A 22,301-nucleotide genomic window follows, 5' to 3' on the forward strand; every position below is an offset into this window, starting at 1 on the left:
CACGCATTGTTTCCCATGGGTGTTCAAATTCACATCATCCTCAAAGGCCTCATGGTATGCCTATATGTATCTATTTAACCAGGTCTCTATGCATAGACCAGTCTTGTTTACCTTTTGCTATTACAGTACTGTCTTGAATGTCCCTGTAGCTTTGTTTACAACTGCAAACATCTTGGCAGAATGAATTTTTAGACGTATTATTGTTGATTCAAGGGCATATGCAGGTCTTGCCAAGTTACCTTGCAAGTTGGGTGAGACTGGTGGTGGGGTGGGGAGTAGAAAATGCGGGCCATGGTGCAGCCGCAGCCTCCCAGCGGCAGGGGGCGCTGCTCGCGCGTCTCGGCGGAAGCTGCGGGGGCCGCGCTGTCCGGCTTCCGGTGACAGAGCCGCGCAGGCGCGACGGGGGCGACGCGAGGGGCCGGCTAGGAGGCCTCAGGGGCGCGATGCCGTACGCTAATCAGCCCACGGTGCGCATCACCGAGCTCACTGACGAGAACGTCAAGTTCATCATCGAGAATACGGACCTGGCGTAAGGCTGCTGAGGGGAGAGGCTGGCGGCCCTGCCGAGCCGGCCCGAAGGGTGGGGGTGCCCTCCCACGGCGGCCACCGTGCCAGGGCTTTAGCTTTGGGAGCCCGGGGCCGGCCTGTCGGGGCTGCGGCGCCCTCACGCCTCTCGCTTTCTCGTCCTTCAGGGTGGCCAATTCTATCCGGAGGGTCTTCATCGCGGAGGTGCCTATAATAGGTAAGCGAGCCCCGCCGCACCCTACCGGGACCACTGGTTCCCCGGCTTCCCAAGGCCCCACGCACCTGTGCCGCCTCCAGGCCTGGCTTGGGGGTGGAGGTGCCGAGGCTGGGTCGCACCCGGTGCCTCTGGCCCGGCTGCCCCGTTGGCCACTTCGGCCCCCCTGCCGTGTGCCTCGCGGAGCAGCACGGGTTCGGCAGGGGCTGCCCTGGGCTCCGATGCGGTTTCCACGCGCGCGCTCGGTGGAACTTAGGCAAGTCGTGACCCTTCTGTGTGCTGCTGGTTCTCATCGGAGACATTGGACGCTGGTGTTACTCACCAGGCCGACGGCGGGGACCAGTGAGTGAGCGATTCTGATGGATGTGCACGGGGCTCGAGGACCTCGCAGCAGCGGCCCGCAGGGGTGGGAGGGCCTCTGGCCTCTGTGCCCCAGTGTTTTCTGCGTTGACTGTGCTTGTGTAAAATACCAGGGGTGTTTTGTGTCAGCTCAGTGAGTTTGCGTTTGGCAAAAGAGATGTTGTGGCTGCTGCATCAAGTGTTCAGACTCTGAAGGAAGCGGCACACACCAGCTGCTTGCTAAAGCCGCCGCCTCCGCCCCCCGTCGCCTCAGCCCCGCTGGGCCTCGGTGGGCCCCGCTTTTCACATTCTCAGCTCTGCAAATGCGCACCCATGCTGGGCAAACAAAGGCAGCTCAGACCCGGCCTCAAGGAATTCTCCAAGCCTGCGGTGGGGATGAGACACAAATCCGACACTGAGCAAAGCATGACCGCTGTGCTAAGGGGAGTCAGAGCTGGCCTTGTCCGAGCGGGGTTCAGAGGCCGGGGGTGCTCACGGCTCAGTCTGAAGCGCAGGCGGGACTCGGGTTTTAGGCTCGGGGGATTTGGAGCTGCACGAGGAAGGAAAGTGCGGGCCAGGAAGCAGCCGGGGTCCGGGGGTACGTGAAGAGGCAGAGGGGCCTGGGTTGGGGCCTGAGACGACTGGTCCCCTTCTGACCTCTGCTCCCAGCGGCCATGCCCCCCCTGGCAGCTGGGCAGCAGCCCTGTTTGATTTCGGCGTTTGTATGAATGAGTGAGTAAAGTGGGGTTGAAGTCACGTGGGTGTGAGACAGTCCTCACCGTGCTGCCAGCTCGTTGCTGGCAAGGACCGGTTTCTCTGTAAGCTGCCTGGTTCCTGACAGGACGCAGTAACCTGTGTCGGCTGAGTGATGAGGAAATGCTCGTTGGGTGGGCCAGACGCGGTTCCTGCTGTCGGCCTGTTCGTTGTTCGTGAGTTTCCCTCATCGCAGTGGCTGAATCGTTTGTGTTCCTGGCTGTTTGGCACTGGCACAGGTGGCAGATACATTGGCTTCTCACAGAAATCGGCAGCAGGTGTGCCTGCTGCGGTGAGGCGCTCTGAGCCGGCGTTCCCATGTGGTCCAGGAAGCCCCTGCCTGAACTCCCCCCCGGGCGGGCAGGGGCCGCGGTGCCTGCGTGGTGCCTGAGCCCTGCCCGGTGCTGCTGCAGTCAGTCCCCGGCCGCCCGGCCTGGCCCGGCCCGGGCATTCCTGAATCTTGGCACTCACTGCCCTGAGCTTTGGGGAATTTGGTTGCTGAATGAAGTCTCACCTCCGCCCCTTCTCGTTTTAGCCATTGACTGGGTTCAGATCGATGCCAACTCCTCCGTCCTGCATGACGAGTTCATCGCGCACCGGCTCGGTGAGTGCTGCTCTGGGGGAGGTGAAGGGACGGTGCGGCCGATGCCGCAGGAGGCCTCCCCACCGCGGGGCGCCTGTGGGCTCTCGTTTTGGGCATGGCTGTCTGGCTGCCTTGAAAGCGCGGGTCTGTGTCTTACAGGCTTGATTCCTCTCACGAGCGACGACATCGTGGACAAGTTGCAGAACTCCCGGGTATGCTGCGAGAGTGGCTGTGTGTGGCTCGGGTAGGGGCTTAAGGGCCCACAGGACTTGTCCTTGGCATCTGGCTGCCAGCATGGACTGCGCCGTGGTTGTAGGGAGACGGCGGAGATGTTGTCCAGAGCCCGAGGCAGGTGTCTTTGGGCTTGGTGCTGATGAGGATCCCATTGGTTATGTCCGTCTGGAAGTCTCAGGAGCCAGTCCCACAGAGGGGCAGCCACCAGGGGGCCTGCCTGTGCAGCACAGGGGCTGTTGCTTCCACAGCACCACCACCACCCCTGCCCCGGGGTCGGGGGGCAGAGGCACAGAGGTTGGTGTAGGTGCGGGCAAGGAGCAGAGGGGCTGGGCGCTGTCTCACAAGAGCAGCACCCCCTGCACGCAGGCAGCGGCTCAGGGAGCGGGCCGAGCAGGCAGCTGTGGGGCTTCCCGGCTCTCCGTGGGCTCCTTCCAGCTTCCCTCTCCGCTCAGGACTGCACCTGTGAGGAGTTCTGCCCCGAGTGCTCGGTGGAGTTCACCCTGGACGTGCGGTGTAACGAAGACCAGACTCGCCACGTCACGTCCCGAGACCTCATCTCCAACAGCCCCCGCGTCATCCCGGTCAGTGTCTGGAGCGCCCCCTCCCCCGGGGCTCTGCCATGGCCGGCTTTGGCGGCCGGAGGGCTCGGGTCCCGGTCTGATGCCTACCAGCCTGGTGCTGGTTTCTGCTCGGGCAGCAGCAGCACTGGGGCTGGCAGCTGCTGGGGTGAGAGAAGCGGCCGCTGACGATGCAGTTTAGGTTTTCTTTGTGTCCGTCACCCAAGGGCCCTCCGAGAGGCCGGGGTCTTGACCACACCATGGAGCAGGCCCCTCCGCCGGCCCCTCTCGCATCCCGCGCTTGCGCAGAGTGCAGTCTGGAGGTGCTGTGGGAGGAGCAGCTGACAATTGCCTGGGTTTGGGCTCCCTACAGGTGACGTCCCGGAATCGAGACAATGACCCCAACGACTACGTGGAGCAGGACGGTAAGGGCTGGAGAGCGTGCGTGCGTCACCTTTGATAGAGCCTCTCCTGCCGCCCGAACTCGTGTAAAGTGGCCGAGGGCCCGTGTTTGCGTCGCGTGTCACCCTCAGCGGCACTGTCGGTCCACGCGGGGAGAGCCACGCTCCTGGCCGGGACTGACTCGCACCTCTCCTCGCAGACATCCTCATCGTCAAGCTGAGAAAGGGCCAGGAGCTGAGACTCCGAGCCTACGCCAAAAAGGGCTTTGGCAAGGAACACGCCAAGTGGAACCCCACCGCGGGGGTTGCTTTCGAGTACGATCCAGACAATGCCCTGAGGCACACGGTGTACCCCAAGCCCGAGGAATGGTATGCTCCAGGGGGAAGGCGGGTGTGCAGAGGGCTGCTGGTGCCGGAGGTGGGGCAGGCGGTCTGGGAACAGCAGCCTCTGCTTCTCTGACCTCAGGCCAAAGAGCGAGTACTCCGAGCTGGATGAGGATGAGTCTCAGGCTCCCTATGACCCCAACGGCAAGCCCGAGAGGTGAGACCTGGTCGCACGGGGGGCGGGGTCTTAGTGCATGGCGTCTGCCGCAGGCTCAGTCATCAGCCGAGGGGCCGCTGCTGCTCACCACTGAACTAAAGTAGTGCTGTGTGCACATGCCCTCTGGTTACGAGAAAGGGGCTCTCCACTCACCCAGATGGTTCCCATTCTGATTTCCAGCCCCTAGTGTGCAGACTGTTCAGGTCCAAGCCAATTTACACACATTTACGTACATAGTTAGAGGCAGAGCAGGGCTCCATCTGCCCGTTCCCTGCTCAAATGCTTGCAACAGCCAGGCCTGGGCTGGGCAGGCCTGGAGCCAGGAATCAATCTTGGGCGCTCAATTACTTGAGCCATCACTGCTGCCTGCCAAGGTGAGCATGAGCAAGAGGCTGGAGTTGGGAACCAGGAGTCAAACCCAGTCACTCCAGCGTGGGCGTCCTAACCGCTGGGGGCAGACACTTGGCCCACAGCCCTCAGTAAGGCCCGCGGAGCTTAGCGTGCAGTGTGGTCTCTGCCTGCGGCTTTCCCACCTTCCCCCGCTGTGGAATGCATGCGTAAGGATTGTTGCAGGGTTTTCACCTCCCTGGGGCTGTGGAGCCCCCTGAGGTCCTTCAGTTGAGTAAGAGGCTTGGGTGCAGGGGGGTCGGCCCTGGGGCAAGGTCAGGTTCTTGGTGGGAGGCCCAGAGGGAGAGAGGGTGGTCTGCGGCTGACCAGGCCGCTTCGCGAAGGCTCTCACTGGGCTCCTCTCCCAGGTTTTACTACAACGTGGAGTCCTGTGGCTCTCTGCGCCCCGAAACCATTGTCCTCTCAGCCCTCTCGGGACTGAAGAAGAAGCTGAGTGACCTACAGACGCAGCTAAGCCACGAGATCCAGCGCGATGTCCTAACCATAAACTAGCTGCTGCTCGCCTGCTGCAGCAGGGAGCCCTCCAGCCTCTCCTGGAACCTGAGACCCGGCCTGCACTTGCTCAGGCTTCTCGGCGAGTTGTCCGTACCACTAGGAGGGCGTCACAGGTGGATTCCAGGGATCCACTGGACTTGAGCAGGGCCTGGTTTTCCTGGCCAGACTGCCTCTCGCATCCTGCTACTTGGCATGCTTGTCCGTGTGAAGAGCCACTGCGCCCGCCTTCTCCCGGCTCTGTAAACCCTCTCTCCAAAAGGGGGACATTCGCAGTTGCACCTCAGGCTGGGTGCTGGAACCTTCCTCAGGCTGCCTGTAACCCTTCCGCTCCTTTCCCCAAGGCACCTACTGGCCCTTTAAATTCAGGTGCCCGTAATTGGAGAGGTAGCCCCATGGGCATAGCGTTAGCCCCTGGCTGCCCCCTGCCCCCCAGATAAAGATGCTGTTTCATTCTTTGCATTGGCTACCAGCTCCTTCCCCACCCCACCAGGAGCCTGACCTTTCCGTTGGGTGAAGGTGGCGGTGGTGAGGGGAGGCTGGGCCCAAAGACCACCTCTCCTGATTTCTCCTGGTGAAGCTTTGGGGCCTGACCCCAGCACTGTCTCCAGGTAGGAGCATACCCAGAACAGCTGATCAGGCAGCCGGGAGAACGCCGGAGAGCGGGTACAGAAAGGAAGGGCTATCGATTAACAGTAGTTGTATTTTTAAAAGTTTTTATTTTTGGCAATAAAGAGCACAACATAATCTCCTTCATGCGTCATCGTGCCACTAGCTGAGCCAGCCAGCCGGGCCTCTGTCCCCAGGGCTTGGGGCGGCCAGGCCCCAGGTCAGGAGCTGCGCTGGCTGGGCGGGCTCCCTGGCTCCAGGGCTCCTCTGGGAGGGGCTCCCGTTTTGTCCTCCTCCTGCCTCGGCTTCAGCAGTGGTTATTTACAAGAAAGTCTAGTCCCACAAATCAGAACCCCAGAGTATTAAAAGAAACAAACAAAACCCCACCTCACACAACTGAAGGTTGGACGTGAATAAAAAGATAGCCCTTCTGCACTAGAAAATCAATTGCTTTAATTGCATCTCAGCAGGGAGCCTCAGCACCATAGGGGGAGAGCAAGTGGGAAGGGCTTGGTTTCTGAGTGCTTCTGGCCAGCCTATGGCTGGCCAGACCCGGGGGGAGGAGCTCCCTCTGCTGGGGCGCTGTCCACCCTGGTCAGTGAGGGGCAGCAGGGGTGCCTGGCCCAGCCCTGGGGTACTCAGCACCCCACCCCAGGGCCCCTTAGCCTGCTGAACAGGAAGGAGCCTGCGCAAAAAATACGTTTTCAACCAGATGTCACCTCTGCTTAAAACGCCCGAGTGCAAGGCCGCTGAGTGGCACAATCCAGGTCCTCCCTGTGCCACTCAGGGACAGTGAGGCCACCTGCCACCCTGGCCCCGGGCTGCTTAGGAGAAGGCAGCGGTCAGCGCCAGCTGTGAGTGAATTGTCCCCCTCCTCTGGCCCTGGCAGTTCAAAGCAGGTCCTGGTACAGGAGGGCTGCACCATGGAGGGCGGGCAACCTGCTGCCCTCAAACTCAACAGCAGCCTTGACCCTGGCCTGGTCATGGGATTAAGAAAAGTGTATGTGTTGGCGGGAAGGGATAGAGGGGGGAATCTCATTAATATAGAATATGTCATAAGCCATATATATTAAAATCATTAACAGTATATAGTCCCGCGGAGCTCCAGCCCCTCACACATGCTCAGGCGGTGTGGCCAGCCCCTGGCCTTGGTCCAGCCTCACCCTTCTTCGGGGCAGAGAGGGAGCAGCTTGCTCCCTTCCTCCAGGCTCTTGGCTAACAGCCCCTTGAGACCGTCCCGCAGGAGGCCGCAGTCCGCCCTGCCGCGGGCGGCCCGGCAGTCATCGGTGCGTGTCGGCCCTGCCGTCACTGGGATGGGGCCTTGGTCTCGCTGCTGTCGCCCTGGCTCGACTTTGGCTTTAGCAGGATGAATCTGTTGAGGAGGTCCGTTTCCGAGCTGGCCTGGGCCGCCCCGTACCCCTCACCTACGGGCACAGAAGTAGGCTCAGAACTCAGGTCCAGGGCACGAGACCCCTGCCCGGTAGGCCGTGTCCTCCCCGGGGCGTGAGGCAGAGCAGCAACCCACCGGCATAGCTGGCGGACTCGGCGATGTTCTGGGAGCCTGTGATGTGGTGCCAGTAGGCGCTGCGGGGCAGCATGGTGGTGGGCGTGCAGGGATACGAGTAGTGCTCCGTGCCCTTGTTCAGCAGCTGTGGGCGGAGCAGCGGGGCCTCCCCGTTAGCTCTGAGGACTCTGGCTGCTACACTCCCTGAGCCGCCGGCCCAAGCCCCCGCCCACGACGGCACACGGGCAGACGTGGCTGCCGGACCCCAGGACCCTGGCCTCACCCTCACGTTCTTCTCCATCTCCAGCAGAACCCTCTTGTGCTGCTCGGCGATGGCGAGGGTGGCGCTGTGGACCCGCTGGTAAATCTGCTCCCCCTCCTGCGTCTGGAAGGTGTAGAGCCCCTCGCCAGCGTCGCACATCCTGGGGAGACAGCACTCACCTGCACACGCTTGCCCAGGCGGGGCGTGGTCAGGGCTCTGCCACGTGTGCCACGGCTGGGCTCCCTGCTTACGACCAGCAGCCCATTCCCTTTCCACCACCCACTCGGGGCTAACTATTCATAGTTGCCTTATTGTCATGCATGTTCTCAAGTCGTACACACAGGAAGCAGGCTCATGGGCGCCAAGAAACAGCGCAGATGGTACAGAGGGATTATACAGAACGTACGCGGGGCAGCCTGGCCCTGGGGCTGGAGCTGGGTAAGGTCAGCGGTCAGTGCCGCCTTCCTCCCGTTTCATAGGCCACGCAGGGGAGACAGCTCCACTCACGTACCCAGTAAGTGCCAGCATTTGATCTGAACCCAAGCAGTTGGCTTTTTCATTTTCTTTTTTTTTTCAGTTTGGGAGGCAGACAAACAGTGAAAGGGACACAGCAAAAAAACCTCCCATTTGCTGGTCCACTCCCCAGAGGCTCCCGATGGCCAAGGCTGGGCTGAGCTGGGCCAAAGCCAGGAGCCAGGAACTCAGTCCAGTTCCTGCACATGGGTGTCAGGAACCCAATTATTTGCCTGCCTCACAGGGTCCATATTAGCAGGAAGCCAGAGTTGGGAGCCGGAACCGGGACTTGAACCTGGGTATTCTGGTAATGGGACACGAGTTCCTAAACCTCTAGGTCCAACTTCCGCGCCACATGAACTCACGCGATTTTTGTAAATGGTCTCACATAACCCACCTGTCCTGGGTAAGTTACTTCTCTGAGCCCAGATTGCCTCTATAGAATGGGAATACTACATTCCTCATGGGACAGCGAGGCTGAGAGAGGAAGCTCTCAGCACCGTGTCTGCCTGGAGTGGGTGGCCACCAGCACCGTGCGGACGGTGGGACGCAGTGGGAGGCACGAGGGTCCTACCGGCCAGCCTCGAAGGTGAACCGTGTGGCATCCCGGCCGTAGCGGCGCAGCGAGCAGAGCGGCCACGAGACGAGCTTCACGCGGGGGTTGTGTATGTCCCAGAGGTAGATGTTCTCGTGGGTGATCTGCAGCTTGCACTCGCCGTACACGTCCAGGTTGGGGCAGGGCAGCAGGAAGACGTTGAAGCGATCTGGAGCAGCCGAGGACAGGGCCTAAGAGGGGGCCTCGCCCTCTGCAGCCCCGCCCAGGGCCAGGGCCCCGCCTCACCTGTCTGCTCACACTGTACCCCAGGGGCCAGGAGGTCGGGCTCTCCCAGGCTGATGTCGTTGAGCCGCGATCCCAGACACTCCACAGACAGGGTCTTGTACCATTCCTCCGCCTCCAGCTCTGGACGAAACAGCACCTTGTAACCTCCCCAGCACAAGGCAGGGTGGGCGGGGCCCGTGCAGCGCACCCGTGAAGTCACCCCCAGCCCCAGCCCCAGCCCCAGCTCCAGCCAGCCTCTTCCTGGACCACTGGCTGAGCAGCACCTCACCTGAGTCGCAGGTGAAGGTGCGTGCCGAGTCATCAGTGAATATGATGGCCACCGCTTGCCGCTTGGTCTCCTTGGGGAGCCTCGTGACACACTTGACGTTGCTGATCTCAGTCACCTGGGACAACACCATGCACAAGGGCCTCAGCTCAGCTGCCCCGAGCGTGGGGGTGCTCTCAGGCGCTCAGCAGGCCCAGGCCCCCTCACCTTAGGGCAGCCTCGGAGGCACACTGACTTCTCGTCTGGATACTTCTCCAGCCGCTGGGGTCCCTTGCTGGAGGATTTCCGGAACACCAGCCAGCACCGCCGGTAGATCTGTGGGACGAGACCACAGGGGATCAGGCGCCCCGGACCACTCCCACCCCAGGTCCCCCACCTGGGGCCACTCCCACAGTCACCTGTGCCTGCTGCAGGCGGCAGGGCCACACAGCCCTCCCTGAAACCTGGGGATGGTGGTCACCGCCAGTGACCCACCCTGGCCCTCTCCTCCAGTCTAGCAGGCAGTCCCTTCTGGGCTGGCTCTGAGCGGCTGTTCCACCAAGGGGGCGCTCCAGAGTCACTGTTGGCTACGGCCACCACTCCAAGTTTAGTGTAAGTAGCTGACGTTTGCTGAGAGCAAGTCAGCTCCAAGTCATACAAGGCACAGTCCCAGAGTTACTCTTGAGATCGCTGCTCTTATCATTCCCATTTTATAGACGGGGAAAGTGAGGCACGAAAGAGTAACAGCTAATAAAGGGCAGAGCTAGCATTTCAAACGGGCTGTCTAGACCCCGAGCAGATACTTGCTGCCGGCTGCATGGACCTTCTGGCCAAGGCTCCCACTGTGCCAGCCCCAACAGAGGGAGGTGCCGAGGGGCAGGGGCAGCCCCTTGCCCACCGCCATGGGCGTCGCTGACACCCACTCCTGTCTCCAGGAGCTCACACTCACCCTGTTCGGTCTTTTATCAGCCCTGGAGAGCAGGGGGCTAGGGTGGTTTCCCTGTTGCAGCGGGCAGAGCGGAGGGAAAGGGGCGGAACGGAGAACCCAGGGCTACCCAGCAGCAAAGTGCCTCCCCTGCCAACGTCCTGTGCCTGAAGCCACCGGAACTCGCCACAGCTCCCCGGACTCCTCCTGAGACGCAGGGGGCAGGCAGGGAGTGGCAGAGGTGAGGGGATGAGTGACTGTGCTGTAGGGCTAAAGGCCACTTTGGCCTTTCCAACTCCTTGAGGCCCAGTCTGGCCGCCTCCCTCACCTGCTGACTTCCTGCTATGGCCCTGCCCTCCACCAGCCAGAAGCGGATACATGGGTGGGTGGGTGGCCAGGATGCCCACCCCTTTCAGTGGCAAAGCCCCTTGCCCGGGCAGCTCTGGGGTTCCTCTCACTGGCCAACAGCAGGGAGACAGAGGCAGCCCAGAGCTGAGCGGACGGGGGCCCCTGGACCGTACTCCCCAGACCCTGCCCTCTCCCCAGCCCTGCTCTGCCATGGTGTCCCAGGTCCTCGACAGCCAGGGTCACAGGCACTGTGGCCTAGGCAGCCTGCAGGCCAGGAAGCCCCCAGAGCCAGGCAGGTTTTCTGGCTCCTGTATAGGAGCTGAGGAGGCGCATGCGCCGCCGGCCGCCGCCCTGGCCCGTATCCCCAAGCCCCAGCTCTCGCTGCACAGCTCCTTTAAGGCAGGGGTGACTTTCCTCTCGGGATCTCACGCCTATCCTGGTAGCCTCATTCACACAGCACTGCCGAGCAAGTGAATGACCACGGCAAGGGACAGTGAATGGGCAGCCGGCCGGGTGAATGGATGCTGCTGCCCCAGATGCACCCTCCCGGGCCGGGCTCCGTCGTCGAGTCGGGGCAGAGGGCCCAGAGGCCCTGCACCCCGGTTGCCTGGTTACAGGAGACACTCATGCAGCCCCAGGGAGCCGGCGCTCCACAGCCCTCCTCCCCACTTCTCCCAGGTCTTTGATCAGCACTTCAGAAACACTCTGGCAGGGGAAGGCCCTGGCAGGTAGGGGGTGGGCGCCTGGTGCCTGGCCGCCCCTCCCCCTTGCCTCTGGGGGCTGAGAGGAGGATGGCTGCCCCTTCACAGCAGGGAAGCACAGCTCAGGTGTGCAAAGGGAAGGGGGGGACGGCGTGGGGGGGAGGCCAGGCCTGGCCACGCCCCACTGCCCAAGCCCTCCCCGTGGCTGTGCCCACCTCTTCCCCTCGGGGTTCCCAGATCTCCTGGAACAGATCTGAAACAGCTCAGCTGAGCCCAGCCCGACCCTCGGCCCCCAGGACTTGCCAGGTCCAGGCCACGGGGAAGGAGGCGGATGGTCCACACCGGCCCCTGCTCCCTCGGCCCCTGCCCTCGGCCTCAGCCTCTCTGTGGTATGCTCCAGGTCAGTGGGCTGAACCCCGCTCTAGGGGACGAGCCAGGGCCCAGTCTCCACTGGACGGGGCCCAAGGAACCCAGAGGGGGAGGAGGGAAAGGGCCATCCCTTTCTGGGGCCGGCGCTCCGGATTGGGTCTGCTCCGCTCCGGACCCCCACCAGGCTGAGCCAGGAACACCTGGGCCGTGTGGCTCCACCCCACGTCAACACAGGGAGAACAGGTACAACTAGATGTAGGCCACTGGGTGTCCAGGGCTTCCTTCCTACTGGGCAGCTGGGGGAGCAGCTGGCAGACCCCCACCCCGAAGGCAGGAATAGGGGAACAGCCAGGGAAACTGAGGCAGCTCTTGTGTAAGTTCCCGGCAATCATGAAGGTGATCCCTGGGTACCCTGCTCTTGCCTTCTGGCGGTGCTTGCCCCAGGAGGGGACCTGCAGATCCGGGGAGGGGTCCACGGCCGCTCCAGCTCTCAGCTCGGGCTGGGCGACAACTTGGAGGGAGGCAGCGGTCCCAGAGCCGCGAGCCTGAATGCCTTAAGTTCTCTACAACCCACAGCCGCGGTGGCTTCTGCCCCTCACGCCGCCCCGCCCCGCCCCGCCCCGCCCCCGCCGGGCCGGCCCTCTCCTTCCACGCCGAAACCCACCGCCGCGGCCAATAGCTACACAGCCGGGGCAGCGAGCACGCGGCGGCAAGCGCAGAGGGCTGACTTCAAAGAAAAGAGGCCAGGGGAGGTGGGGACAGCAGAGGGGAGGGGCCGCGCGGAGGAAGCCAGGGGAAGCGAGCGGCGGCTCCCGCCGCAGCCGTGGAGGTGACAACTTCAACAATAGCCGGGGAGCCGCCTGGCCAGCGGCCACGGGCACCGCTGGCCAGCGGCCGGGGTGCCGGCCGGTCCGGCTGGGGCGGGGGGCGCGCGCCAGGCAGCCCAGGCGGTGACAAGCCGGGAGACCACACACACCCGACGCCCCGCGTCCCCGGCGGGAGGGGGGGCCCAGGGAGGGTCGCTCACCCCCAGCTTCCTGCTCTTCATCCTCACGTAGCCTTGCTTGACGATGTCGTTGAAATTGGTCGCCATGGTGGCCTCGCGGGGCTCTGGGGTGCCAGGCTGGCCCAGGGCAGGGGAGGGGAGGGGAGGAGACCCAGGTGGCCCGGGCTCCGGCTCCCGGGATCGCCTGTCCCGGGCGCGCCTCGGTCCGTCGGGGCTGCCGCTCACCTCGCCCGCCTCAGCATTGTTCTAGCAGCTCCTGTGCCGGGCGCCGGCTGCAAACAAAAATGACAGGGAGATTAGAGGCAGTGACATCTTTCTCTTCCCCTAGCTGGCTCCTCTTTTTCCCTTCCTCTTCCCACACTCCTCCCTCCCGCCCTCCCTCCGCCCGCCCTCCTTCCTTCCCTTCCCTCCCCACCCCAGGACGACAGAACCATTCAGGAAAACCGAGGTGGAGGCAGCGCCGGGGAAAATGGTCCAGCCCAGTCCCCTCCCTCACGGCTGGGGCTGGCAGTTAACCCCTTCCTGGGAGGACTGGCTCCAGCTCCCACCGTGGAGGAGGGGGTGGCCAGCCCGGGGACCCCGGCTGGGCCCAAGGAGCCGCTGCTGTCCCTGGGCTCTTGGCCATGGCCCCTTCTCCTGGTACAACTTCGAAGCAGACACAGGGCAAGCAACGTGCACGCGTGGACCCCCACCTGGGCACAGGAGCCGCCGGGTAGAGCCTTCGCGGGCAGGCGGTGCTGGGAGGGGCAGGCGGTCCCCGGAGTTGGCTGAGTGAACACCAGGCTCCCCGGGGTTAAAGACCACCTGCCTCTCTGGCCTCAGCAGCCCCCCCCCCACACACATATGCCTCTGCCCCACCCTGGCTGTACCCCAGAGCAGCTACGACTCAGCCTCTGCAGCCCAGGCCCTGGAATTCTCCCCTGGTGCCGCTTCCTGGGTGGGAGGGCAGAGTCCAGCGGGGCGGGCCTCGAGATTAGGCTGAGGAATGTGCTAGGCCGGCTGGATGTGGCCACTGCGGAGGCAGGCGCCTCCCCTGGCCACGCAGTGGGGAGGACCCCGTAGGCTGCTGGAGCTCCTGCTTGGTCCCATGCAGGGAGGGGGACAGGAGTTAATTACAGGAGAAGCAGCCAGGGCCTGGGGCACCTCGGGGAAGCCTGGTGGGGTGGGGTGGGTGGGTGGGGTGCCAGCGATCAACAGATAAGAAAGCCCAGACTCAGAGGGATCTCCGTGGTGACCCAGTCTAGCACATTTGAAAGGTGGGAAAAGAAAGATGCCCAGAGAGGGCAAGCCACCTGGCTATGGCTACACAGCAAGCACAGAGTGCGGCCATGGCTGAAGGCGTGGTTCCAGGGTGGGCAACTGAGGTCAGCCTGGGCCAGAAGGCCGATGTGTGGACCGCCACTGGCTGCCTGCCACCAGGTGAGCCTGAGGGGCGGGGCTGTGCCTGCCCCCGCCCCCAGCATCTCCCAGATCACCAAGGGAGAAGGCAGCGGCATTGCTGGGGTCAGCTGGGCATCTGTGCCACCAGGCCGGGGCCCTGGGGCAGGCATCCTGTTGGATGTGCCAGCAGCTTGGCATTAATTAATCTCCAAGAGGCCTGACTGTCGAGTCCATAAGTGGAACAGATGGGGCTACCCGAGTGGCACATGGAAACTAGGGGCAGGGCCGAGGGGCACCGCTCCTAGACCCCACGCCTGCCCTGAGGGCCCCTCGGTGCGCCCACCCATCCCCTCCTCTACCCCAGCGCCCGTGCTGCCTCCCCACAGCACTGTCACCCCTGGGCTCGGGCACGCAGAGCGGTTCATTTGCCCGCCTCTGTCTCTGCTCTCTGCAGGCTGGCCACTGGCTGCCGGCCCCACCGCGTGGGAGGCCCCTCTCACAACACACCTCCAGGAGGCCACGGCCCACAGCGTGAGTCCAGCAGGCTGCCTGGTCCTGGGCACGCCCCTCAGCTTCTGTGGGCCTCAGTTTCCCCAAGTAAAAAAAAAAAAAGGAGGCTCTGTCCACCTACAGTAAACGAGGAAATGCGTCCAGGAAGCACCTGCCTGGCGGCTTTGGACCCAGAGCCTCATCTCGCAAACTCTAAGGGATGTTTTTCTGTTTGGTTCTCTTTTCTCCCCAGGAGTTGCTGCCCATTCAGGGCCACCACCAGGAGCCAGGCTTCCGCCCGCCCAGCGCAAGCTGCCTGTCCTCCTGCACTGCCCGCACCAAGCCCCAGGCCTTGGAATCAGCCCCTATCCTCAGGGACTCCAGGCCAAACACAGTCCCAACTGAGATTTGAAGAGGGAGCCTCAGCTGGGGACCTACAATGGGCTGTGGGGGGTGAGGCAGGGGAAGGGGCAGGAGGGAGCAGGAAGGGCCAGCAGGTGGACCCACAAATTTCGCAGGCAAGGGGAGGCAAGGGGGGGGGTAGCCCAGAGCCAACCCATCCCCCAGAGGGACCAGAGGGACAGCCGTGAGGAAGTGTGAGGCAGGCCAGCACTGGGCCAAGGCGCCCGTGCCCGGGGCCACTGCCCTCTCGCTCCGGAGCCACCAGCCGCCTCTCCAGGCCTGCAGCGGGGACTTGAGTCCTCAGGCCTTTCCCCAGCACTGGGTAGGAGGCCAGGGAGCTCTGAGCACCCAGAGGCACTACGCAGGGTGTCCCACAGCCCCAAGGCCCCCCACCCCTCCTCCCAGCCTGGCACCAGCAGAGGCGCTCAAGCAACCAGACACGACCTGCCCTGGGCCAGGCCAGCACAGCCGCCCCGGGAGCCGGGCAGGTGTGCGCTGGGGAGGGGGCAGGGAGGCTCCCTGGTGCCCAGCAGAGGGGTGGGGCCGGCCGCCCTGCCCACCTCCCCACGGGGCAGCCAGCTCCCCGGCTCCCCACCTGGATTCTGCCCGGAGGCTTTGGCTCCAGAACAAACGCTACTCGCTGAGGCTGGCAGCCAATGAGAGCGCGGGAGCGGCGCCGCCTGGCTGGGTCTCCACCCCCCTCCTGCCGACGGGATCTTATCAGGGCTTCAGGGACAGCCCTGCCTGGACACCATCTCGCTGTCATCTGGCTGTCTCTGCCCCACGGCGAAGATCCTATCTCGGGGTTCTCTCCCAGCCCTGCCTGATTGCTATCAGGGGCCTGGGACACCAATCCCGACAAGGGGCCGCCCTGGTGGGTGGCAGCAGACAGACAGCAGACAGACAAGTGCCCAACTGGCCGCGGTGAACGCTGGGAGGAGGGGACATCTGCATCGCCAGGGTCCCCCAGACCCTCGGGCCAGAAAAGCGGCGCTGTGCCCCATACCACTGCCACTCCGCTCTCAACAAGCCAGCTGCCTTCCCGCACAGAACTACTAGGCCTGCCGGTCCCCCATACAACACTGGTCCTTCACCTGGCCTCAGCGTTCAGTCCACTACTCCAATCAGGTCTCAGCACAAAGGTCACCTCCTCTGAGAGGCCCTCCCTGACTACTCCCGCCGAAGGAGCCCCGCCTGTGAGCATCTCTCGCAACACCCAGTGTCCTCGGCACATGCGTCATTATGGGATTTTCTTGCTCCTTCATCTCTGTCTGTTACTCAGCCAGACAGAGACACCCGGCACCCCACAGCTCGGCCTTGCCTGCGTAGTTACCAGCTACCTACTGTGGAGCAGGTGCACCGTCCTGGGGTCTGAATGGACAACCCTCTCCAGGATCTGTCCTCCTCGCCCCCTCTCCCACCATCACCAGCATCCATCTGGCCGGCCCGGGCTCGGCTTCCACAGGTGTGTGAGCAGTGGCCAGCTCCCGCCTCCATGCTCCTGGAGCTGTCACGGCCATGAGACCTGTTACTGGACTAACAGCCCGGCCCCAAACCCCAGTGCGGCTCAGAGCTGCCACAGGCGAGCACAAGGTGTCCCCGCTGTGTCCGGCTCTGGGGTTGTCGGGTGAGGCCGTGCCCAGCCCTATCTCCGTGTCTAGGAGGAAGCAGCTCAGAGAAGCTACCCACCGGTGAGAGGGGGCTCCGCTCCTGGGACCCACACCGGGCGGCCTGGGCTGCCGCGCGTCCCTCTCCAAGGGACCAGGACAGAAGGAGGACCAGGAGCGCCCAGCTTCTGGCAGGGCCCCTCCAGGCCCTGGACTTTCATGCCTGTCCACCCCAAGCCCACCTGCAGCAGCTGCCATGCACCCAACAGCACAGACAGGCTGCACCCAGGCCCTGCTTTGCCCACCCCATCCGGGTGCACAGCCTCTGCTCGTGCCCCTTTGCAGGAACAGCAAAAAACCGACCTGGAACCAGGGCCCTGCTTGGGGGAGGCAGGGGCAGGGCTCCAGAGCAGGGAGGAATGGGTCGAGGCCGACAGGCAAGCTGCCAGGTCGGAGCTCCATTAGCAGGTGGGGACGGATACTAGGAGCCAGCGGTTGGGGGGGGGAGGGGAATAATCTCTTGGGACTTGGGGGAGGTGAGCACGCAGGGAGCCCCGTGCGAGTGGAGAAGCCAGGAGGAGGCTGGGGGCTGCCGGGGCTGGTTGGCAGGCGCCCATACCGCCGGGCCTGGGTTTCTCCGATGGAGTGTGTTGGGGGGTGCGGGTGAGGTGAGGTCCCGACCTCGAGTCGCCGGCGAAGAGAGCTGGGGGCGGGGGAGAGCTGGGGGCGGGTCCCTGAGCGCCCTCCACCCTTGGTAGAAAGGTCTCGCGGGTGGCACAGTCTGCAGGATCTGGAGGCGAGGGAGGGTCTTGCGAGCTCGACGCGGCCCAGATTCCCCCTCCCCACCTCTCTTCCCCCCCTCCTTCATTTACCTGGGCGCCGAGGCCCGGGCCGGGGGCGCTTACTCGGCGGGCCGCGAGGCAGACTCATGCCCGCGTCACCGCGCGGCCGGCGGGGGCGGCAGGGCGGCGGCGCCGGGCTCCGGGCGGGGATGGCGAGGGAGGCGCGGCCGCCGGGCTCGGGCTCCGGCTGGGGCTCGGCCGCGCTCGCAGCTCCGCCCGGGTCCCGTCGCCCCGCCCCGCTCCGTGCAGCCCCGCCCCGCCGGCGCGGCCCGGGACGGCCCCCGCCGTATTCCTCCGAGCCGCGGGACACGCGCGTCCTCCCGGCTCTCCGCCCTGCAGGGCGCCCTCGGTGCCCGCGGCTCAGCCCCACCGCGCCGCCGTGGGCCGCAAAGCCCGATTTCGCATGGCTGCTCAGCCTGCGAGAGCAGGGCCCCGCATCAGCTCCCCGCCTCGCCCAACTCCTGCAGCAATCGCTACTCACCCACGGCTTCGATCCCCTGCTCTACCCCTGCCCGCCCCCCCGGAGGGGGAGGTGCCCAGTCACCTCCTCGGTCCCCTCCCACGCTTACCTGACTGCCTGGTCGCCTGTGCCAGGCCGGGACGGGGCTGTGGCCTGGTGCCTGCCCTCTGCACCCTGCTATCCTAGTGCTTCTCAAAGCGCTGACCTTGGACCAGGCACATGGGCAGCACCTTGAAGCTGGCCAGAGATTAAAATTCCCTGCCCCACCCAGACTAGGAAACCCAAATTTCTGGGAGCCGCCAACAGAAATCTGCGCTTTACAGGCCCCGAGATGGGTCTGACTCAGCCTAACCTTCGTGAGCCGGGCTCTAGACCCTATATACAGAGCAAGAGAAAACCCACACCTGAACAGTGGAACTAAGACACGGCAGGACCTCCAAGCCCCACCATCCTCAGAGAGAAGGGCTTGCCCGGAGGAGCCAGGAGCCCCCACATTCCCCAAGGAGGCCACTCCTCTGCCTCCAGACACCCGGGCCTCAGCCCTGCCCTAGGAACTCCTGCAGGGGCCACTTCCCTGCCCCCAACCATTTCCCTGGGTGGCCCCCAGCCTGGAACCTCCAGAGGAGGAGGGGCCCCGCTGCCCTGAGTCCCGACCTTCTGACCTCTGCAAGCATCTGCCAAACTTGACCCCACCTGCTTTGCTTCAAACCGCAGCCCATAAAGCCCCCGGCACCCGATCCATCACCGCAGAGCCTTTGCCACCAGAAACCGCAGGAGGCGCGGTTTTGGCCAACTTAACAAGGGTTTTGACAGTAAGCAGGCGTCTTCAGAGGAGGGGCTCCAGAACTCTCCCTCCCCCCAGCTCTTACTCTTTGCCCAGTCCACTGTCTATCTGCACCATTGTCCCCTAAAACGTTTCAGTTCAGCGAAAAAGCATTGGGTAAGACACAAATGCAGACAGGTTCTGAGCGCTCCTCGCCCCACACCCGGCTGCGGTAACTGGGCGGCATCAGCACCGCTGGGCTGATCCAAAGTCAGGAACCAGCAGCTTCTTCCAGGTCTCCCACACGGGTGCAGGGGCCCAAGCACTTGGGCCATCCTCCACTGCTCTCTCAGGCCATAGCAGGGAGCTGGATTGGAAGTGGAACAGCCAGGACTCAAACTGGTGCCCATATGGGATGCTGGCGCTTCAGGTGGAGGCTTATAGCGCCGGCCCCTGTTACTACTTTTCCCCCACTCTGTTACGTGTGCTGTGCATTATCACAGCGGTTTTACTGAGCATTTCCCGAGTGGCCGGGATGCTGACCAGGGGTCCACGGGCAGTGTGCTGTCTCTGTATCTTCTTCAACAATGATTCGCTTCCTTGCCGTGGAAGACTGAGAGTTCTTTATATATTCTAGCTACTAGTCCTCTCTGGGCCTGGTGATTCGGAAATATTTGCTGCCAGTCTGCAGCCTGTCTTGCAATCCACCTACTAGGGTCTTGCACAAAGCAGAAGCTTTTTGCTCCGACAAAGCCCGCGGTCTCCATTTTTCCTCTTATGGATCATGCTTTTGGAGCCAAGTCCAACAACCCTCTGGACTCCCGCCTGTGCTTTCTTATGGAAGAGCTGTAACTTCGTGCTTTCCATGGCAGTCTGTGGTCCGCGGCCGAGGTTTCATGAGCTTTGGGGCTTGCTTCTTCTGTTTGTTTTGCCCATGACTCGGATGCTTCTAGCACCGCTTATTGAAAAGGCTCTCTTTCTTCTGTTGAACTGCTTTTTCAATTTTGTCAAAAACCCTCTGGATCTATTCCTGGGTCCTCTATTCTGTTCCAGAAATTGTTTTTGAAATTATATATATATGAGGGATCTTGAGAAGGCTCGTGGAAGGGCCAGCATCTGGCACAGAGGGTTGAGCTGCTGCCTGTGACACCAGCATCCCATAGGCGAGCTGGTTCAAGGCCCAGCTGCTCCACTTCCCATCCAGCTCCCTGCTAATGTGCCTGAGAAAGCAGTGGAAGATGGCCCAAGTGCTTGGGCCCCCACACACATATGTGAGACCCGGATGAAGTTCCTGGCTCCTGGCTTCAGCCTGGCCCAGCCCCGGCTGTTGTAACCATTTGGGGAGTGAACCAGAAGACAGAACATCTCTTTCTGTGTGTCTCCCTGTGTGTGTGTGTGTGACTCTGCCTTTCAAATAAAGAACTTTTAAAAAATAAATGCATAAGAACAAAGTTTGTGGAAGATGCCTATTATGGAACAACCTGTGAATGGATTCCAAGGTTTTCGCACCAGGCCAAGCTTACATGCCCATGCTGCATCTCCACACTGCTTCAAGAACCTTCAGACAGTGTCTGCAAGACACGGAGACTGCGTCTGGTAGGATTCTCCAATGAAACATCTGCATCGGGAGATTTCTTTGTTGGATGCTGTAAAATTTGAAACTTAATTTCCCTGCTGCTCTGGGTCTGCTCTACTGACCGGTCCGATGTTGCTTGTGTTTTGGGGGAAGTGGGCCTTTCACCATGGTTGTTAGACTCCAGTGTGCACAGTTGTTTGAGTTTCCTCTTGCTGTTCCTCTCCCGTGCCAGCAGGGTCTGTAGTGCCGTCCCCCTCTGGTTCCTGATGCACCTTGTCTTTCTTCCCCTCGGCCAGTCTGGCAGAGTTTTGTCAATCGTATTGGTCTTTTCAAAGGACCAACTCTTTATTTCATGGATGTTTCTCCACTTTAAAAAATGACTTTGATTTCTGCTCTTGTCTTTATTATTTACTTCTTTTTGCTCACTTTGAGTTTATTTTGCTCATCTTTTTCTTGGTCCTGAAGACAGGAACTTGGATTATAGATCTGAACCTCCCTTTCTTTGCTTTTCTTTCTAAAAATTTTTTTTTTCATTTGAAAGGCAGAGTTACAGAGAGGCAGAGGCAGAGAGAGAGAAAGGTCTTCCATCTGCTGGTTCACTCCCCAGATGGTTGCAATGGCCGGAGCTGTGCCAATCTGAAGAAGCCAAGAGCCAGGAGCTTTTTCCAGGTCTCCCACATGGGTGCAGGGGCCCAAGGACTTGGGCCATCCTCCACTGCTATCCCAGGCCACAGCAGAGAGCTGGATCAGAAGTGGAGCAGCTGGGACTTGAACTGGTGCCCATATGGGATGCTGACGCTTCAGGCCATGGCTTTACTCACTACGCCACCTCCTTTCTTTTCTAATATATGCATTTAGTGCAACAAATTTTCCTCTTAGCTCTGCTTTAGGTGTACCCCACAAATTCTGATACATTTTACTTTCATCTGCATTCAATTCAAAGTCTTTTTTTTTTAATTTCCTTTGATTTTTTTCCTCTTTAATCCATGGATTATTTAGAAGTGTGTTCTTTAATTTCCAGAATAAAGAATATTTCAGTAAGTATGTGAAGAATGGAATTAAAACACATGTTTATTTCACTGCAAAAAATATTTGAAATCCATGCATAATTTGTTTCATAAAATGCATTTTCGTGAATTTTGGAGACTCCTCAAGATGGATTTCAAAACATTTTTTGCAAGAAAGTAAACTTATCTTTTAATTCCACTTTCCACAAACTTTCTGAAGTACTCTCATATTTAGAGATTTTCCTGTTATCTTTGCAGGAAACATAGTTTGGTTCCATTAAATCAGAGAGAACACTTTAAGATTTCAACTATAAATGGGTTGAAATTTGTTTTATGATCCAAGATATGGTCTATGTTGGTATACGTTCATGGGCAATTGAAAACAACATGTCTGCTGTTTTAGGGTTGACCGCTCTCTACATCCCCATTTGGTCTTTTTGGCTGACAGTGTTGCGGGTGTCTCCGCACTTTCTGGTTTTCTGTCTGGTTGTTCTGTCAATTTTTTTTTGACAGGCAGAATGGACAGTGAGAGAGAGAGACAGAGAGAAAGGTCTTCCTTTACCGTTGGTTCACCCTCCAATGGCCGCTGCGGCCAGCGCACCGCGCTGATCTGAAGGCAAGAGCCAGGTGCTTCTCCTGGTCTCCCATGGGGTGCAGGGCCCAAGGACTTGGGCCATCCTCCACTGCACTCTCGGGCCACAGCAGAGAGCTGGCCTGGAAGAGGGGCAACCGGGACAGAATCCGGCGCCCCGACCGGGACTAGAACCCGGTGTGCCAGCGCTGCAAGGCGGAGGATTAGCCTAGTGAGCCGCGGCGCCAGCCTCTATCAATTGTTGAGAGTGGGATGTTGACATTGTCAACCATAACTGTGGATTTGCCCATTTTTCCTTTCGACTCGATCAATGTTTGTTTCACGTATTTTCTAATTCTGCTATTTGTCGCATACACATGTAGGATTTCTCTGTCTTCTTGGAAGATTGACCTTCTCATTATTGTATACTGTCCTTGTCTGTCTTCGCAAATTTTCTTTGCTCTGAATTCTACTATGGATGATACAGATGCAGTCACTCCTGTTTTCCTTTACTGGCTGGTGCCTGATGTAGCTTTTTCCATTCTTTAATGTCTAACTCGCCTAGGAAAGCAGTGTAGGCGCCCATATGGGATGCCAGCACTGCAGGCAGAGACTTAAACTTCTACACCACAGCACCGGCCCCCAAGGATTTATTCATTTATTTTAATTCTGTACTTTTTTAAAAGATTTTATTTATTTACTTGAGAGAGTTACAGACAGTGAGAGGGGGAGACAGAGAGAAATGTCTTCCATCTTCTGGTTCACTACCCATATGGCCGAAACGGCTGGAGTTGCGCTAAACCAAAGCCAGGATCCAGGTACTTCTTCCTGGTCT

The 22,301-nt window shown here is 61.0% G+C and overlaps 2 protein-coding genes across 3 annotated transcripts; one reads left to right on the plus strand and one right to left on the minus strand.

The window, feature by feature from the left end:
• Window positions 1-392: 392 nt before the first annotated feature.
• POLR2C (RNA polymerase II subunit C) lies at window positions 393-5,798 on the plus strand. Its single transcript, XM_002711543.6, has 9 exons — window positions 393-529; window positions 693-742; window positions 2,367-2,435; window positions 2,574-2,626; window positions 3,101-3,229; window positions 3,579-3,630; window positions 3,807-3,975; window positions 4,073-4,147; window positions 4,903-5,798. The coding sequence occupies exons 1-9, from the start codon at window positions 444-446 to the stop codon at window positions 5,045-5,047; spliced, it is 828 nt and encodes a 275-aa protein (XP_002711589.1). The 5' UTR covers window positions 393-443; the 3' UTR covers window positions 5,048-5,798.
• DOK4 (docking protein 4) lies at window positions 5,747-17,274 on the minus strand. Of its 2 annotated transcripts, none has more exons than XM_051846801.3 (9): window positions 17,120-17,274; window positions 12,391-12,641; window positions 9,249-9,356; window positions 9,045-9,159; window positions 8,777-8,896; window positions 8,510-8,699; window positions 7,444-7,582; window positions 7,182-7,305; window positions 5,747-7,080 (listed from the first exon to the last, which is right to left on the minus strand). In XM_051846801.3, the coding sequence occupies exons 2-9, from the start codon at window positions 12,454-12,456 to the stop codon at window positions 6,962-6,964; spliced, it is 981 nt and encodes a 326-aa protein (XP_051702761.2). In that variant the 5' UTR covers window positions 12,457-12,641; window positions 17,120-17,274; the 3' UTR covers window positions 5,747-6,961. The 2 variants fall into 2 exon arrangements, with proteins under 2 accessions (XP_051702761.2, XP_089175895.1); XM_089319769.1 differs by lacking the exon at window positions 17,120-17,274 and adding an exon at window positions 13,062-13,266.
• Window positions 17,275-22,301: the final 5,027 nt, after the last annotated feature.

The sequence above is a fragment of the Oryctolagus cuniculus genome, chromosome 18 (assembly GCF_051225735.1).
Source record: "Oryctolagus cuniculus isolate XC-2025 breed Fujian yellow rabbit chromosome 18, ASM5122573v1, whole genome shotgun sequence".
NCBI lineage: Eukaryota > Metazoa > Chordata > Mammalia > Lagomorpha > Leporidae > Oryctolagus > Oryctolagus cuniculus.

Excerpts from the sequence above, each read along its gene's own strand:
- POLR2C (XM_002711543.6), top strand. The coding sequence starts at position 444 with ATGCCGTACGCTAATCAGCCCACGGTGCGCATCACCGAGCTCACTGAC. Across the intron at positions 530-692 it reads ATCGAGAATACGGACCTGGC|GGTGGCCAATTCTATCCGGA; the intron begins GTAAGGCTGCTG and ends CTCGTCCTTCAG. Across the intron at positions 3,230-3,578 it reads ACAGCCCCCGCGTCATCCCG|GTGACGTCCCGGAATCGAGA; the intron begins GTCAGTGTCTGG and ends GGCTCCCTACAG.
- DOK4 (XM_051846801.3), bottom strand. The coding sequence starts at position 12,456 with ATGGCGACCAATTTCAACGACATCGTCAAGCAAGGCTACGTGAGGATG. Across the intron at positions 9,357-12,390 it reads TGAAGAGCAGGAAGCTGGGG|ATCTACCGGCGGTGCTGGCT; the intron begins GTGAGCGACCCT and ends CTCGTCCCACAG. Across the intron at positions 7,583-8,509 it reads TTCACCTTCGAGGCTGGCCG|GATGTGCGACGCTGGCGAGG; the intron begins GTAGGACCCTCG and ends CTGTCTCCCCAG.